Below are 17,561 nucleotides of genomic sequence, written 5' to 3'. Positions count from 1 at the left end.
GGGTTCACAAACCCCAAGGCACTCACTGCCGCCACTCCACCCCCAGCCGGTGCTGGCGACCGCCGCCGCTTCCGGCTTGTCGGCGCAGGCCGCGAGCGGGGTCACGAGGCGCGCGCGTCATGGCCCCGCCTTCGGCGCGCGGCGCCCCGCCCCATTGGCTGCCGAGAGTCTCTCGCAGCCCTCGGGCCGGCGCGCGTGCGGAAGCGCGCACACACAGGCGGGTTCGCGCTCCCAGCCGGCTACGAGCACCTGACTGGAAGGATGCGAGACCGAGGGCGGCGTCAGGCTGTGGACCATCGAGCGGAGGCTCGCCCACCCTGTGACTACAGGCGTCCACCACGTCGAACAACTGAATCTCGGGGATCTGGGCCCTCGGTCGCCCACCGCTTTGGGAATTCCCAGCGTTCTAGAAGTCTGAGGAGTTACTGCACACCGCAGAAAGCCGGACGGCCTCCGCCGTGGGAATTACGAGTGAGTTCCTTGAGAAAGCCTGCTGGCAGGTGCCTTTGCAGGTTTTTGCTTGGTGGTTTCTTAGCATAATTTCCTCCTTCATCCTGTTTGGAAAGAGTAATAACATCTGTTGATTATTTTGGGTGGTGGAGCCTAGTGGCTTCCGAGCTTTTTTTTCTTTTAACTTGAAACTGTCAACGTCAGCGTTGTCCAATAGTCCTTGTACAATAATGGAAGAATTCTAGATCTACATTTTCTAATACGGTAGCCACTAGCCACTTGTGGCTGTTGAGCGGTGGGTGGTAACGTAGCTGCTGCGACCGAGGAACTTAATTTTTAATTGTACTTAATTTAACTGCAGATAGCCTCATCTGGCTCGTGGTGCTGTGTTGGACAGCGCAGGTACTCTCTCTGTGTAGCCTGGTCCTCGGGTGGCTAATATCCAGGTTCGCTTGGGACTGAAGGGGTTCTCGAGGTGCAGCACAAACCTGCATCCCGTGCAAAACCCTGGAAAGTCCTGGGCAAACCTCATAACTGCAAACTCCCAATTTCTGACATGCCCGAGGCAATGGCAGGGGACACTCTCTAACAAGTGCCAGATGCCATTGCTGGGCTGTAGGATGTAAGCTAATGACCTGGAAAACGGTTTTCTAACAAGTATCTGACGAACAAGTTTGGTAGAAAAAATATTTCCCGGCTGTTTTGTACGCTCCTGCTTTCATTTTTGCCTTGTAAATTGCAGAGCTACTGTACTAACTCCCATTCAGCTTATGGTACTAATTTATGTTTCTGAGGGTTCTTAAAGTTACTTGTTACCCAGTCAGTGTGGTTATTGTTTTGTATTCCTAAATTTGCTTGTGATGGCTAAATTTTGTTTTCATTTTCTTTATCAGGAAACTAGTAGGAAACTTGACTTATACTAACAAATGTATTTCCAGAGAAGAAAAAATAAGTTGTCTTAATTTTTCTCAAATGTTATCCTGTAACTTTTAGGTCTTCCTATGCATTAGAATTACCATTCTTAAGAGTTATTTCAGGCATCATCATGAGTAAATTGTTCAAACTCTATGAAAAGTAATGTGGCACAGTCAACAACATTACAAATGCCCATACTCTGACCCAGCAAGTCCACTTCTAGGAATTTACTTTAAGCATATATAGACATGATTATTAATTGCAGTATTGTTTGTAAGAATAAAAGAATGGGTGAAAAGAGAATGTTAAAGAAATCATGAGCCCTTTCCCCTCTCCCTTCTCTTCGAGGACACTGGAGGATGGGGGGGGGAAAGCATGATGCAGCGTATTGGATCGTGGGTAGGGTAAAAAGTTTCTATGCAGGGGAAGGGGCAGCACTGAGTGGGAGTTTGCTTACATTCAGAAGGATTGATCAAATAAGAAACTATATTAAGGATAATGGGAGTCCAGTTTCTTCCTGTCAGAGAAGGGAGTACGATATGAAAACAGAAAAGTCGGGGTGCCTGGGTGGCTCAGTTAAGCATCTGACTCTTGATTTCAGCTCAGGTCATGATCTCAAGGTTATGAGATTGAGCCCTACTTCAGGCTCCTTGCTGGGTGTGGAACCTGCTTAAGATTCTCTCTCTCTCTCTTTCCGTCCCCTCTCTGCCCCCCCTAAAAAAAAAAAGAAAAAACTGGAGAAAAGTAGAATGAACTCTGTAGTGTTGGTTTAGAATTAGCTAGATATTGCTAGAATTAGCAACATCAGTGACTGGAATACATATAAATATAGAAATAATTATAGATGTAAATGTATATGTATGTATATTTATATATTTATGCATGCATGCATTCTGTGTGTTTTTGTTTTCCTTGGCTTTGTCCACTGAGAAGGCCTAGTAGCAGAGGCACCCCATTAATAATAATGAGTATTTATAGGGCCCAGATGGTGGCTTCTAAATATTATTCTCCACTAAAGGGAACCAAGAATCCTTGGAGAAGTAACTGATTCCACCACTAGGGCAGGAAAAGTACAAGTTTAGCCTGGATCATCTTGTTGTACCAGAAAGTAAGAAAGAAAAGATAATTTACCCATGTCAAATAACTGTGTTGTACACGTGAAACTAATGTAAAGTCATATGTCAACTATTTTTCAATAAAAAAGGAAGAAAAAGCAATATTATATGCCAATTTAAAAAAATTTTTTTAATTTACCCAAAATTTGAAAGTAAGGCAAAAGAGAGTCAGTATGCTAGAATATTGTTCAACAGGTTCAAGCAAGGATTATTTAATTTTCAAGTCTAGGAGAATAAATGTATGTTTGGCTCTTTACTATTTAATTAGAATTCAAGCACTATGAAGTTACATGTTAATGTGTAGATTGCTCTCTGCTAGAAAAGATAACCCTGCAGGTTATGGTTTGATTACCCTGAGGATCATTAACAAGTTTATATCTAACCTGGCAATCTGATTCTAATATTCTTTCCTTTTTTCAATGTCTATATCCAGTTTGAGAGACATAATGAATTCATAAATATTTGACACATTTTTATTTTGTATTTGTATAAGAGTCATGTTTTTAAGTTTTTGAAAATTATACTTTAATAGTTATTTCCTTTAGAACATGTGGAATTGGGGCACCTGGGTGGGTGGCTCGGTCATTAAGCGTCTGCCTTCAGCTCAGGTCGTGATCCCAGGGTCCTGGGATCAAGCCCCACATGGGGCTCCCTGCTCAGCGGGAAGCCTGCTTCTCCCTCTCCCACTCCCCCTGCTTGTGTTCCCTCTCTCACTGTGTCTCTCTCTGTCAAATAAATGAAGTCTTAAAAAAAAAAAAAAAAAAGAGAACATGTGGAATTGGGGGAAAGTAAGGATGTAAGCCAAGAAGATAATCAAAGATGATCAGACAAGGCCCAGAGACCCAGGCCAATAACCACTGTCCCTGCTAACACCTTTCTCCCCTATGGTCTATTCTCACCATTACAGGCGGTGATCCTTTGAAAACCTAAGTTGGATCATGTCACTCTTTATGCTCTGACTCTACCAGTGGCTACACATCTCACTCAAATTTAAAGGCAGTCTTTACTATGTCCTAGAAGGATCTACATGATCTGCCACTCCTACCAGCCTGCCCTTTCCCCCTAACCTGGCTCCCTAGAACTTAATACCATATTTAATCCTATACAGTTATTTATTTTCTGCCTCCTTCCACTGAAATTTAAGCTCCTTGAGTGCAAAGACTGACAGTTTTGTCCACTGCTCTGTCTCTAATACTTAGAACAATGCTTGGCACTTAATAGATGCTCCATAAATATTTACCAAAAGATTATTTCATTTAGAGAGGTGTGGAGTATAAAAAGTCTGAGACTTGAAAAGAAGGTGAAATAATTGTTTTGGATAGTGAAAAAGTGAATGTATTAGATAAGTGTAATAAGATTACCAGGCATTATTGAGTACCTATTTGAGATTTGTGGCCATAATTTTAAGGTCTGACCAGTGAGCCACTATCTGCCATGTATCTGCAATCATCCCATTTCTGAGATTATCCTGATTCTGTTCCACCGGTTTATGAGGAGAGATAACGTGGCTTTTTAGTTAGATCTCTGGACCAAGATGAACCTATTTGAATCTGTTGTAGAGACTACCATGTATCACTTAAAGATTCTAGATGTTGAGCTCTGTGTTATAACAAGATGGGACTTTTAGGTTGTCTCACTTGGAAGGGGGTGGAGGGATGAGTGTATTTTGCCCACAGGAAGGAGAGTCAATCACATATTTAGATGAGCTGTAGTAGTCATTAATCATTCACTAACCATTTCCAGTTTTTCTCCTTCTGGCACATAGTAGGATTACACTTTGCTGTACGCTTAGGTTAGCCATTTGACTTAATTTGGACAGTGAAATGTGAGCAAAAATGACAGGTTGAAAGCTTTAGAAATCAGTGTATGATTCACCAGGTTTCCCCTCCTCCCTCAGTTCCTCTCACCTTTCTAGATGATGGAAGTTCTGTCAGCCTGTTTGAGAAAGCATGGAACAGAACCTCCAGCTGACCTGTGATGGACATGCAACTTGAGAAAGAAAGAAAACTTTGTTGGGTTTTTGTTTTTGTTTTTTAAGATTTATTTATTTATTTGAGAGAGAGAGAGCATGAGCAGGTGGAATGGCAGAGGGGGAGGGAAAGAGAGAATCTCACAGAGCCCACAATGGGGCTCAATCCCACAACCCTGAGATCATGACTGAGCCGAAATCAAGAGTCAGTTAAGAGTCCTTAACCGACTGAGCCACCCAGGTGCCCCAAATCTTTGTTTTTATAAGCTATTAAGATTTAGGGGTTGTTTGTTACCACAGCAAAACCTACTCACATACTTCTTTGCTGATTCTCTCCCCACTATTTTCTCTGGTTCTCTCTTTGGATCTCCTTTTATATATTAGACCTTATAGTGAAGATAGTGCTCAACTTCCTCCAGTATCCATTCTCTCCTTCCTTTTTATTATCCTCTCCTTCCTTTTCATAATAGAACTCTTGAGTTTTAGCAGAGCATATGACCACATAGGCAAGACTACATTCTGCAGCCTTCTTTGCAGCTAGATGTGAACAGAAGTATTACGTATACCTTATGAGTCATATATTTACGTTTATGGTTCTTACTGACCTCTCTCCTGCTAGTTAGAACATGTTTAACTGAAACAGCAGCCCTGCATACAGTGATGGATATGGATGCAACACGTTTAGCAAAACAGAGCCAACTGGTCATAATGCAGAGCCATCTGTCCTAGGCCACAGAGAAATAAACTTCTATGCTATTTAAACCACTGTATTTTGGGGTCTCTTTGTTACAGCAACTTAAGCTTTTTCCTCATACAGTCCTCCTAGACTGTTACTTCAATTTTCTTATCTCTGTGTCCTTTCCTATTTTTCCATCTCTTTGTCTTTTTACCTTACTTTCTGGAGATTTCATTAACTTTGTTCTCCAGTGCTTCTATTAAGTTTTTTCATTTCTACCATATTCTTAATTTCTAAGAGTTCTTGTTTTATAGATGCTATATCTTTTTTAAAAATCTTCTTCTTTCTTATAGCCTATTTCCTCCAGGGTTTTTTTTCTTATTTTTCCTTCAATGTCTGGTAAACTTTGGCTTTCTGCTCATAGTTAAGAGAGAGGCACTACAAAGCTAAATGGAAGCTCATGGATAGAGGTATTTGACTATAGGCATCACTAGGCCAGTGGTTCTCAATTGAGAGCAATCTACTCCCCTTCCCCAGGGACACTGACAATGTCTGGAGTTGTAACAACTGGGGGAGTGGTGCTACTGGTATCTACTGGATAGAAACCAGGAATGCTGCTAAAAATCTTACAATGCACAGAATGGTCACCCAAAACAAAGAACTGAAAGTAGAAAAAGACTGGTAGAGTCTGCATTCAGTTGGTAAACATTTATTTAATACCTCTATTCTCAGTTAAAGGCCCCGGCCCTCAAATATACTTAATGCCTCTTGGTCCAGACTCCCCCTGCTTCACTCGAGTATTCTGCTGGGTGGGACAGAGTTGTAGGGAGCTTATTGTAAACAGACTTTCAGACTTTTAGCTCCTCCTTACCTACATTTTCAAAGGTACTTCAGGTCCTGTATTTCCCGGGTTACTTGAGAGTTCTATAATGTAATTCACTTGCTTTTTTTCCACTCTAGGCTTAGGATTCAACTTTTCTGGTTCCACTAAGTCAGTTGTCACCAGCCCATTTGCTTTCCATATCCCAGTATTCTTATTTTGTTTTCTCACTTCCTATTCTCTATGTCTTTGTGTGTCTTTTAAAAAATCATTTTACTGTCATTTTGGTGGAATTTCGGGAAGAAACAGATCTAATCATGCATTCAACTTGCTATCTTAAATAGCAGTTTCCTCTGTTTTACTTCACTCTTTATTAATTAGAATGTGTCTCTTATGCCCCCCACCCCCACCGATTAGGTGATAACCTCATGGAGAATGTGAACTGTGTCCTGTTTATATTTGTATACTTAAGGACCTGGCCTTAGTAGGTATTCATACATTTGTTACACTGAGTTTATGTAATGCAAATGTACATCTGCTTTAAATGCTTTTTTCGTTGATAGATCAGTAAAACTTATACGTTTTATTTTCCAAATTCTCTAATATGCAAAAAAACACAGTAAGTTAACTCCTAATGCCCATAAACTTTGCATGCCTGACTAGAATGACCTGAATACATGGAACATGTAAATCATATTGTTCATTCATTACACTTTGCCAAGAGTCTCATGTATTCACTCTGGTGGCCAATCTCATTTCCAAATCTCCCACCATAAAATAGAGTATTTTATGGCATCCGCATTAGAGGATTTTTTTCTTTAATTTTTTTATTGTTATGTTAATCACCATACATTACATCATTAGTTTTTGATGTAGTGTTCCATGATTCATTGTTTGTATATAACACCCAGTGCTCCACGCAGAACGTGCCCTCTTTAATACCCATCACCAGGCTAACTCATCCCCCCAGCCCCCTCCCCTCTAGAACCCTCAGTTTGTTTTTCAGAGTCCATTGTCTCTCATGGTTCATCTTCCCCTCCGATTTCCCCCCCTTCATTCTTCCCTTCCTGCTATCTTCTTTTTTTTTCTTAACATATATTGCATTATTTGTTTCAGAGGTACAGATCTGTGATTCAACAGTCTTGCACAATTCACAGCGCTCACCATAGCACATACCCTCCCCAGTGTCTATCACCCAGCTACCCCATCCCTCCCACCCACCCCCATTCCAGCAACCCTCAGTTTGTTTCCTGAGATTAAGAATTTAGAGGATATTTTTAAAACAATGAAGTTTAATCACATTTATCTGACAGATTATCTGGTTATAAATGTATACTTACGTGAATTAGAACTTCAAGTTTGTATCAGTATGTTTTTAAATAAATATTTCCTCAATAAAGAATAGAAATTTACATGAATATGTGTGCTCCAGCATTTGTATATTGTCAGTCACCAAATTCTGATCACTGAACCCATTTCCTAATATAATGGGAAAAGCTGGTGGTTAATTAGATACCTAATATATGGTGCTATTTCTCCCATAGCCAGAAGTCATGGGTCCAGGAATCAAGGGGTAGAAATGGGAGTGGTAGCACTCACTAGTACCTCTCGTAATTCACTAGCAAAATTTTTGCTTCCTGTTCCCATGGCCTTATGTTCTGCTGGCCTAGAGATCTTTGCTCCAAAGGGAGGAACGCTTCTACCAGACCATACAACAGTGATTCCATTGAACTGGAAGTTAAGACTGCTGCCTGGCCACTTTGGGTTCCTCATGTGTCTGAATCAACAGGCAAAGAAAAGAGTTACTGTGCTGACTGGGGTGATTGATCCTGACTACCAAAGGGAAATTGGACTACTCATCCACTATAGAGGGAAAGAAGAGTATGTCCGAAATACAGGGGATCCCTCAATACTACAATGCCCTGTGATTTTAGGTCAATGGAAAACTACAACAACCCAATCCAGACAGAACTACTAATGGCTCACACCCCTCAAGAATGAAGATTTGGGTCACCCCACCAGGCAAAGAATCATGGCCAGCTGAGGTGCTTGCCAAAGACGAAGGGAATGCAGAATGGATAGTGGAAGAAGGTAGTTATAAATACCAGCGATGACCATGTGACTAATTATAGAAACGAAGGCTATAATTGTCATGAGTATTTCTCCTTATTTTGTTATGCATGCATGTATGTGTGTGTCACAAATATCTTTGTTTTCTCCCCTCTTATTTCCTTATCATATAATGTAAGATATACTGAATTTATATCATAATATTTAGTATTAATTTTACATTATAGATTTGGATTATGGAATAGCAAGAAGAGTGAACATCACTCAGTGATATTACCTCCTCTTCTGGGGAAAGGGTTAGTATATTTTTGGTTGTATGTAGGATAGTTGTATCATGTTAGGTAGAATTATGACCTTGTAATTGTCATTACTTAGAGATTAAAGTTGTTTCAAGGAGTTGCATATATGGGTCCAAGTTGATAAGGGGTGGACTTCTGATGGTTAATTTTATATAACAACTTGACTGGGCCATGGAGTGCCGAACATTTGGTCAAATATTACTCTGGATTTTTCTCTAAGGGTGTTTCTGGATAAGCTAACATTTGTATGAGTACACTGAATAAAGCAGGTTGCCCTCCCTAATGTGGGTAAGCTTATTCAATCAACTGAAGACCTAAATGGAACAAAAAGACTGAGTAAAAGGAAACTCCTTCTGCCTGACTGCTTTGAGCTGGGACATTGTTTTTGTTTTTTTTTTTTCTCCTGCCTTCAGATTAGAACTGAAATATCAGCTCTCCTTAGGTCTTGAGTCGGCCAGCTTTGGACTAGAACTTAAACTGTTGGCTCTCCTGGTTCTCAGGCCTTCAGACTCAGAATATAATTACACATCAGCTCTCCTAGGTCTCCAGCTTGCTGACTTCAGATCTTGGGTCTTCTCAGCCTCCATAATCATGTTAGGCAATTCCTTATAATTATTCAGTCTCTCCCTCTCTCTATCTAGCCAGCTAGCTAGCTACTGTTCCCTCTCATTCCATATATATATATCCTATTGGTTCTATTCTTTGGAGAACCCCAGGCAACATACATATCTTAATTATAAATAGAAAAGTGATTGTACTATTTAAAAAATCTTAATTGTTCAGTGCTTATTAATAACCATATATGAATTTTATGTATCTCTTGATAGTTTCAAAGTATATTTTGTTATTTATTGTTTGTTATCCATTTAATTTGTTGGGATATATAGATTGCTAAAGAAATTAACAAGATGCTATAGAAATAGTATGCCCTTTTTAGTATCAAATTTTAAGTATTGTTTGTCACATTCACTGTGTACATGACAACAGAAGCAGAAGGAAGAAAATGTTACAAATAAGGTAAAGTGTATGAAAGTCCATGTCTCAGGAAGTGCATGTTCTCTAGTTCACCTATGGCAACATTTGGAGCAAGTATTACTTGTTATCATCCTTCTACTATGCTTCTTGAAGACCTGGGCAATGTCAAATTTCTTTGTTTCTTTTGTAACCTATTTTATTTTTCTTCCAATTTTAATTCAGCCCAACTGTTCCATTCAAGTAAAGTCATTTTATCTCTCCTGTTCTGATTGATATTTTAATTATCCAGTTTTTACCAGCTGTGTCCACCCCCAGCATTTTATGAAGAATGAAGAACTATGCTTTCTTTATTTGAATAATGAAATTATGGTGAGGGTCATTTTTACCCCAAAATTAGAGAAAGAAATGACCCATGAAAAGAGACTGTTCTGCTGCTCTGAGTACCATGGAGGAGATAGTTGCCTATCCATTCCCTTTTACTAGTCTCTTAACATTTTAAAGACGGTGACAGCTATTTAAACTATTATCTAAGGGGTACCTGGATGGCTCAGTTGGGAGAACATGCAACTCTCAATCTTGGGGTTGTGAATTAGAGCCCCATGTTGGGTGTTGAGATTACTAAAAACAAAAAAAGATTATGTGATGATAAAATAGTTAAAAAATTAAAAAGAAGACATTCAAATGGCCAACAGACACACGAAAAAGTGCACAACATCGCTGGGCATCAGGGAAATACAAATCAAAACCTCAATGAGATACCACCTCACACCAGTCAGAATGGCTAAAATTAACAAGTCAGGAAACGACAGATGTTGGCGAGGATGTGGAGAAAGGGGAACCCTCCTGCACTGTTGGTGGGAATGCAAGCTGGTGCAGCCACTCTGGAAAACAGTATGGAGGTTCCTCAAAGGGTTGAAAATAGAGCTACCCTATGACCCAGCAATTGCACTACTGGGTATTTACCCCAAAGATACAAATGTAGTGATCCGAAGGGGTATGTGCACCCCAATGTTTATAGCAGCAATGTCCACAATAGCCAAACTATGGGAAAAGCCTAGATGTCCATCAACAGATGAATGGATAAAAAAAAAAAATGTGGTACACACACACACACACACACACACACACACACACACACACACACACACACAATGGAATATTACGCAGCCATCAAAAAAACCAAAATCTTGGCCATTTGCAATGACTGGATGGAACCAGAGGGTAAGCTAAATAAGTCAATCAGAGAAAGACAATTATGATCTCACTGATAAGAGGCACTCTTAATCTCAGGAAATAAACTGAGGGTTGCTGGAGTGGTGGGGGGGTGGGAGGGATGGGTGGCTGGGTGATAGACATTGGGGAGGGTATGTGCTATGGTGAGCGCTGTGAATTGTGCAAGACTGATGAATCACAGACCTGTACCTCTGAAACAAATAATACATTATATGTTTAAAAAAAGATAGTAGGAAGGGAAAAATGAAGGGGTGGAATCGGAGGGGGAGATGAACCATGAGAGACTATGGGCTCTGAGAAACAAACTGAGGGTTCTAGAGGGGAGGGGGGGGTAGGGGGATAGGTTAGCCTGGTGATGGGTATTAAGGAGGGCACGTATTGAATGGAGCACTGGCTGTTATACACAAACAATGAATCATGGAACTCTACATCAAAAACTAATGATGTAATGTATGGTGACTGACATAACATAATAAAATAAAATTAATAAAGAAAAAATAATTACTTTGTAGTAAAGAAAAATATACATGTGTATATATATATACATACATATATTTATATGTGCATATAAATCTTGGACTTGTTGGATCTCATTTTGACTCTGGGACACTTTGACTGTATTTCTAGATCTTTAGAGACTGGATTCTTTGTGTATTTGATAATAACTACTGGCTGATGTGATAGAGGCAATAATGTGACTGTAGGAATAAACAGTAGTCTTCAATCAAGACAGTCTATCTCTTGATCACTTTTGGTTTCAAGAATCAAAAACTAGGGGCACCTCGGTGGCTCAGTTGGTTAAGCATCTGCCTTTGGCTCAAGTCATGATCCCAGGGTCCTGGGATGGAGCCCCGCATCGGGTTCCCTGCTCATCTGGGAGCCTGCTTCTCCCTCTGCTCCTCCCCCCTGCTCATGCTCTCTCTCTCTCTTTCTCTCAAATAAAGAAATAAAATCTTTAATTAAAAAAAAAGAATCAGAAACCAATTCAAGTTAACATAAGCAAAAAGTGGAAAACATAAGGATGAAACCAAGGCCATGTCTCAGGGTGGGACTGTAATTATGCATGAGACACTTTCTTTGTTCCACTCTATGTATGTCTTTAACTACCTAGTCCTCATGGTAGAAAATATGGCTGCACAAACCATTTTATATCTCTTGCATTAAAGATTTCAACTTAAACACAGACCGGATCTCTTACTCCCAATTCCAAATTTTCCAAGGCTAAGTCTCTGCCCAGCCCAAACTGTATTTAACATGAAAGTTAGGGGACATAATTTATAACCATGGCTGGTTGGAGGCTATCCTGTGACCATGTAGATAAGGGGGGGGAAAGGAGAAGTTTGCAGGGAGGGGAGGCTGGATGTCAAACTTAATAGGTGTCCATTGCAAGACCCTTCACTTCCCTCCTAATGGAAAATTGATATTAAACTGTAGCTTACGGTGGGGCACCTGGGTGGCTCAGTCAGTTAAGTGTCTGCCTTCAGCTCAGGTCATGATCCCAGGGTCCTAGGATTGAGCCCTGCATCAGGCTCACCTGTTTCTCCCTCTCCCTCTGCTGTTACCCCTGCTTGTGCTCTCTCTTTCAAATAAATAAATAAAATCTTAAAAAAAAAAAAGCAAAAAACAAAATAGTAGCTTACTGGAGTCCATGCTGGGGAAAAGGAAGTGGATGGTATTAAAGGTAGATTGGGTGAAAGGAGAAATTTTGAGGCAACTAGGTTTTTAGTGACTCCCTTCAATTCATACCATAAATGTGATTTCTTAAACTGGAGCTCATTATTTGGGCCATTCTCACACAAAGAGATTTAATTGACTGTGGCAAATTTATTACTAGATTTTGAACCATCTTCAAATTTAAATATGTTAATTATCCAGATCAGCTTTGCAGAGATTCATTTATCACAGTGCCTGAAATGACCAGAATGAACAAATAGTCACTCAGTTGTTTCCATACTATAAACCAGTGGGTTCCAGCCTGAGATCCCTAGATATCTAAGAGTACGTAAGAAGAGAATTAAAGATCCATAAGCTATTTCCAATATTTCATAAAGTCTAAAATCATAAACTTACATGACATCAAAAACTTGACACCTAAAAAACATCAAATTTTTCTGTTTTAGAATGTAATTATATCAAGGCAGGCAGTAAACCTATTATTCCATGCTAATCTTAAGCTCTGGATGGATATATATACACACATATACACACATGTACACATATACACATGTACAGTGGTACATTAAATAGATTCTGGGTAAATGACTTACATCCTGGGAGAAATGTGACTTTAATAAATTTCTATGTGGCCACTATTATTCTGTTTATATTCTAAAGACTGTAGAAAGAGAAACAAAATTCAAGATTGCCAGAGTCAACTTTCCTAGAAATATATAAACATGAGATAACTAGGCATCTCTAAAATAATAAGGTCTAAAATAATGACCTCTGGAAAATCCTTCTGCTTTCCTCTTGAAATATATTAAAATATCATCTAGCTCATTATTAGAAGATGTATTGATTAGGATAATATAATGCCTTTATGACAGAGATCTGTGGGTGATAAGTTGTTTCCAGAAATGTTCTGCCTTTAGAGCATGAATTTTGGATCCTGTGAATGTCAAGACCTTGGATGTTTAGGATTTTCTGCAAGTCCTCACCTCCATGATGATCACAAGCACTTGATTATTTCTCTGCTTCATTCCATGATTAGGCCCTCTGGACCCAGATGGAAAGAACAAAATGGATAAGAAAGTTTTCTAAGATACTTATTCTCTACTTGTAGTCCAAATTGTTAGAAATCTTTCATGCCCTAAGCAGTTGTACACATAATTGCCTGAAATCCACTTTGCAGCAAAGCCACTCATCTTCCTATAGCCAAGATATGTCAGTAGGTCATTTTGAGCAGCTTGAACACTTTTCTCACCTCACCAAGTCTCAAACCTCTGCACTACGTTGCTCTTCCATTCTGCCTTTCAGAAAAATATTTACAGTAGACCTTGAACATCTCAGGTTTAAACTGTACAGGTCCAAATATACACAGATTTTTTCGATAAATACAACACAATACTGTAAATGTATTTCCTCTTACAATTGTCTTTTTTTTATTTTATTTTATTTTATTATGTTAATCTTACGATTGTCTTAATAACGTTTTCTTTTTCTCTAGCTTTATTGTAATAATACAGTATATAATACATATACAAAATATGTGTTAATCAACTGTTTATGTTATTGGTAAGGCTTCCAGTCAACAGTAGGCTATTAGTAGTTAAGTTATGGGGGAGTCAAAAGTTATACACAGGTTTTCCACTGCGCAAGGGTCAGCCCTTGCTGTGTATAACCCCCGCATTGTTCGAGGGTCAGCTGTAATCCCAGTTCAAATAAGAAAGCCCATAATTGCAATCTCATCTTTAAATGTACCCTCTAGAGACAAACCATAAGAGACTCTTAATCATAGGAAACAAATTGAGGGTTGCTGGAGGGGAGGGGGGTGGGAATGGGGTAACTAATTAATGGACATTAAGAAGGGCACAGGATGTAATAAACACTGAGTGTTATATAAGACTGATGAATCACTGAACTCTACCTCTGAAACTAATAATACATTGTATGTTAATTAATTGAATTTAAATTTGAAAAAAAGAAAAAATAAATAAGTGTACCCTCTACTTCAGTCTTGGAAATGATATATCTAAGTTTGAAAAAAAAAGTTAAAGATTAGAAGCAATAATGAAGACACAAATTCTAATAGGAAGTGTTAGTTTTTTAAAGCATTGTTTTAAATATAAAGCTACACAGAAACAGAGAACATAAATACAGAGAACAAACTGATGATGGGGGCGGGTGGGCGAAATAGGTGAAGGGGAGTGGGAGATACAGGCTTCCAGTTTTGGAATGAATAAGTCACAGGATTAAAAGGTACCAGCACAGGGAATAAAGTCAATGATATTGTAATAGCATTTTATGGTGACAGATAGTAGCTACACTTGTGGTGAGCATAGCATAAGGTATAGACTTATTGAATCATTATAATGTACATCTGAAACTAATGTATATCAACTATATTTCTATAATAAATTATGAAGCTACATATTCAAAATTGATTCATATTTTGTGATGAACTAATCACTTCTCAAATGAGCTTCTTTGTAAGGCTATGAAAAGGGAAGAGTAAGTAGGACATGCATTAATGACTAAGGTTTTCTCACCCTTAAAAACTTGGACAGGGGCGCCTGGGTGGCTCAGCTGGTTAGGCGACTGCCTTCAGCTCAGGTCATGATCCTGGAGTCCCGGGATCGAGTCCCGCATCGGGCTCCCTGCTCAGCGGAGAGTCTGCTTCTCCCTCTGACCCTCCCTCCTCTCATGTGCTCTCTCTCTCTCTCTCAAATAAATAAATAAAATCTTAAAAAAAAAAAAAAAACTTGGACAGGATGTTCTTTGTAAAGCAAATGTGAAAATTCCCCTTTTCTTCCGTGAAGCTTCTGTGAGTCTTTCTTCTTTAGATAAAATGAGCTTTTGTGAACACATGACAAGGAAGGAGTTCAATGTAACAAGCAATCATGTTATTTTTTTTTAAGATTTTATTTATTTGTCAGAGAGAGAGAGAGAGAGAACTAGCACAAGCAGGGGGAGCGGCAGGCAGAGGGAGAAGTAGGCTCCCTGCTGAGCAAGGAACCTGATGTGGGACTAAGCTGAAAGCAGATGCTTAACCAACTGAGCCACCCAGGCATCTTAGCCATTATGTTATTTTAAAGAGCTCCATCTCTCCATCTCTAAGTTGACGGGAGGCCGCTTTTTAGAGATGGTGGATTCCCCCCCCACCCCCCTGCCCCTTGCTGAGCCTGGAGCCTGACACAGGGCATTGATCCAACCACCCAACCACCCTGAGATCAGGACCTGAGCCGAAACCAAGAGTCCACACTCAACTGACTGCGCCACCTGGGGGCCCCTCCTAGTGTGCTTCTAATTAAATCTTAATTGTGCCATTCATTATGAAATAAAAGAAACTGATATACTGGATTTTATGTAAGAGGAAGTCAAGATGGCCCTCATAAAATGGCTGGCTAATCCAAAGAAAAGGTATAAAATGTGGAAATGGGCCTCAAAATTAAAACCTAACATTTGAGGTTTCATAATTATTAAATTATCACAAGTAATATTTTTGATAGACCCAAATTATTTAAATATATATGATTAGTTATAGTAGATCACCAGAATGTATGAGGAGTAGTAAGTAGGTAGCAAATGTAATAAAATGATATATGCAATAATTTAAGTTGCTACTTTATCATATGCCAATTTTTAAATATATCCTGAAATAAACATTTTTAAAGTTGATTTATTGTAAAGTCAAAAGAAGAAAGCACCAAAAAATGTAAGTAGCCCAAAGGTACTTTCAGGATTTTTGTCTGAATTGTAGGATAATTGTTATACTTGTCTCATTACTCTTCTTTGGTATGTGCTGGGGTAATTTATATTTTCAACTTAGCATGACATAATTTTCAAAAACAAATTAATTTCCCTTCCATTTTTAATTCTTCTGTCCATAGAGTCATTATTCCTAAGATCTGGTGCTTTTGAATTTAGAATTTTAAATGACCTCACTTTTAACTAGTTCTATAGAGAACAAATGAAATAATAACTTGAAGAGTATACCAAGAAAGCCTCCAACAACTACATGAACCTGAAAACAAAAAGTGTATTTCTCACATCTATAGGGCTAGAAGATAAGATCTCAGTCCTAGGTTTTTCTAATGGTGTGGGATTGGGAATTTATTCTTTTTTTCTTTTTTTTTAAATAAAGAAAATATGGAAAAGCACATATGATAATGTACCAAATAAATACCCATGTTCCCACAACCCAGATTTTAACAGTTATTAACATTTTGTCATGTTTTTTGAAAGTCATTTCTATAAAAGTATTTTTTTAAATTCCCCTTCATTTTTCCTCTAATCCCATTCCCTCCTACTCCCTCCCCAATCCAGACTATGACCCTCATAATGTGTTTTATTAGTATCTATTGCTGCATAACAAATTACCCCAAAACTTAATGGCTTAAAACAACATTTATTTTCTTACAGTTTCTGTGGATCAGGGATCCTTGTGCTTTACCTGGACCCTCTGGCTCAGGATCTCTCACAAGGTTGTAATCAAGGTGTTACCTGGGGCTGCAGGTTCAACTGGGGCAGAATCCACCCAATTCCAAGTTCTCTCAGTGGTTGTGGGCAGGATTCAGTTCCTTAAGATTGTCAAACTGAGGTTTTTAGTTCCTTCCTGGCTCTTAGCTAAAGGCTGCCCTCAATTCCTTGGAACATGGACTTTTCCATAGAATGGCTCACAACATGCAACTTGTTTCATCAGAGCTGGAAGAACCAAAGCCGACGAGAAAAGTCAGAGTTTTTTTAATACCTAATCTTGAAAGTGACAGCACAACCTCTATTCATTGCAAGCAAGTCACTAAACCCTGGTCAAACTCAAGAGGAGGAGATTATACAAGGGCAGAATTCATTGGGGATCATTTTATGGGCTGGCTACCAAAGTATGTGTCTTTCTGGCTAATTATTTTATACTTTTCTAGGAATATCTATAAATGAACACTTTATAAACATAAAAATATGCAATGTTTCATATGTTTTCAATTTATAAAAATGATTTTGTAATGTGTATATTATTATGTGTCTTTTTTCCTCTCAATTATTGTATTTTTGACATCAATTCACGTTGGTCTGTTTAGATTCTAGTTAGTTCCTTTTAACCACTATTCAGTACTCAATCTATGGATTACCACATTTTACCTAAAATTCTATTCATTCATTTTCCTATTAATGGACATTTGTTTCCTTGTTTGTTTGTTTGTTTGCTTTGGTGTTACTAATGAAGTGACAATGAGCAACTTTGCACATGTCTCTTTGAATACATATACAGGAGTTTCTGTAAGCCTAGAAGTTATTTAAATATTATAACATACTTACAGATTGTTTTCCTGAGAGATTATACCTATTTATACTTATGCCAGTAGTTTAACAGATTTGCTTTTCC

The 17,561-nt window shown here is 38.8% G+C and overlaps 1 protein-coding gene across 1 annotated transcript; it reads left to right on the top strand.

The window, feature by feature from the left end:
• The first annotated feature begins 3 nt into the window (after positions 1 to 3).
• LOC113927884 lies at positions 4 to 16,851 on the top strand. Its single transcript, XM_027604041.2, has 3 exons — positions 4 to 471; positions 7,880 to 8,036; positions 16,604 to 16,851. Exons 1-3 carry the CDS (start codon positions 262 to 264, stop codon positions 16,849 to 16,851), a joined length of 615 nt encoding a protein of 204 aa, XP_027459842.2. The 5' UTR covers positions 4 to 261.
• Positions 16,852 to 17,561: the final 710 nt, after the last annotated feature.

This window comes from Zalophus californianus, chromosome 7 (assembly GCF_009762305.2).
Source record: "Zalophus californianus isolate mZalCal1 chromosome 7, mZalCal1.pri.v2, whole genome shotgun sequence".
In the NCBI taxonomy this organism is placed as follows: Eukaryota; Metazoa; Chordata; class Mammalia; order Carnivora; family Otariidae; genus Zalophus; species Zalophus californianus.
Note: the sequence above shows the minus strand (reverse complement) of the source record. Positions and strands in the feature narration are given on the sequence as shown.

Excerpts from the sequence above, each read along its gene's own strand:
- LOC113927884 (XM_027604041.2), top strand. The coding sequence starts at position 262 with ATGCGAGACCGAGGGCGGCGTCAGGCTGTGGACCATCGAGCGGAGGCT. Across the intron at positions 472-7,879 it reads CTCCGCCGTGGGAATTACGA|GTCAATGGAAAACTACAACA; the intron begins GTGAGTTCCTTG and ends CTGTGATTTTAG. Across the intron at positions 8,037-16,603 it reads AGAATGGATAGTGGAAGAAG|TTTCTGTGGATCAGGGATCC; the intron begins GTAGTTATAAAT and ends ATTTTCTTACAG.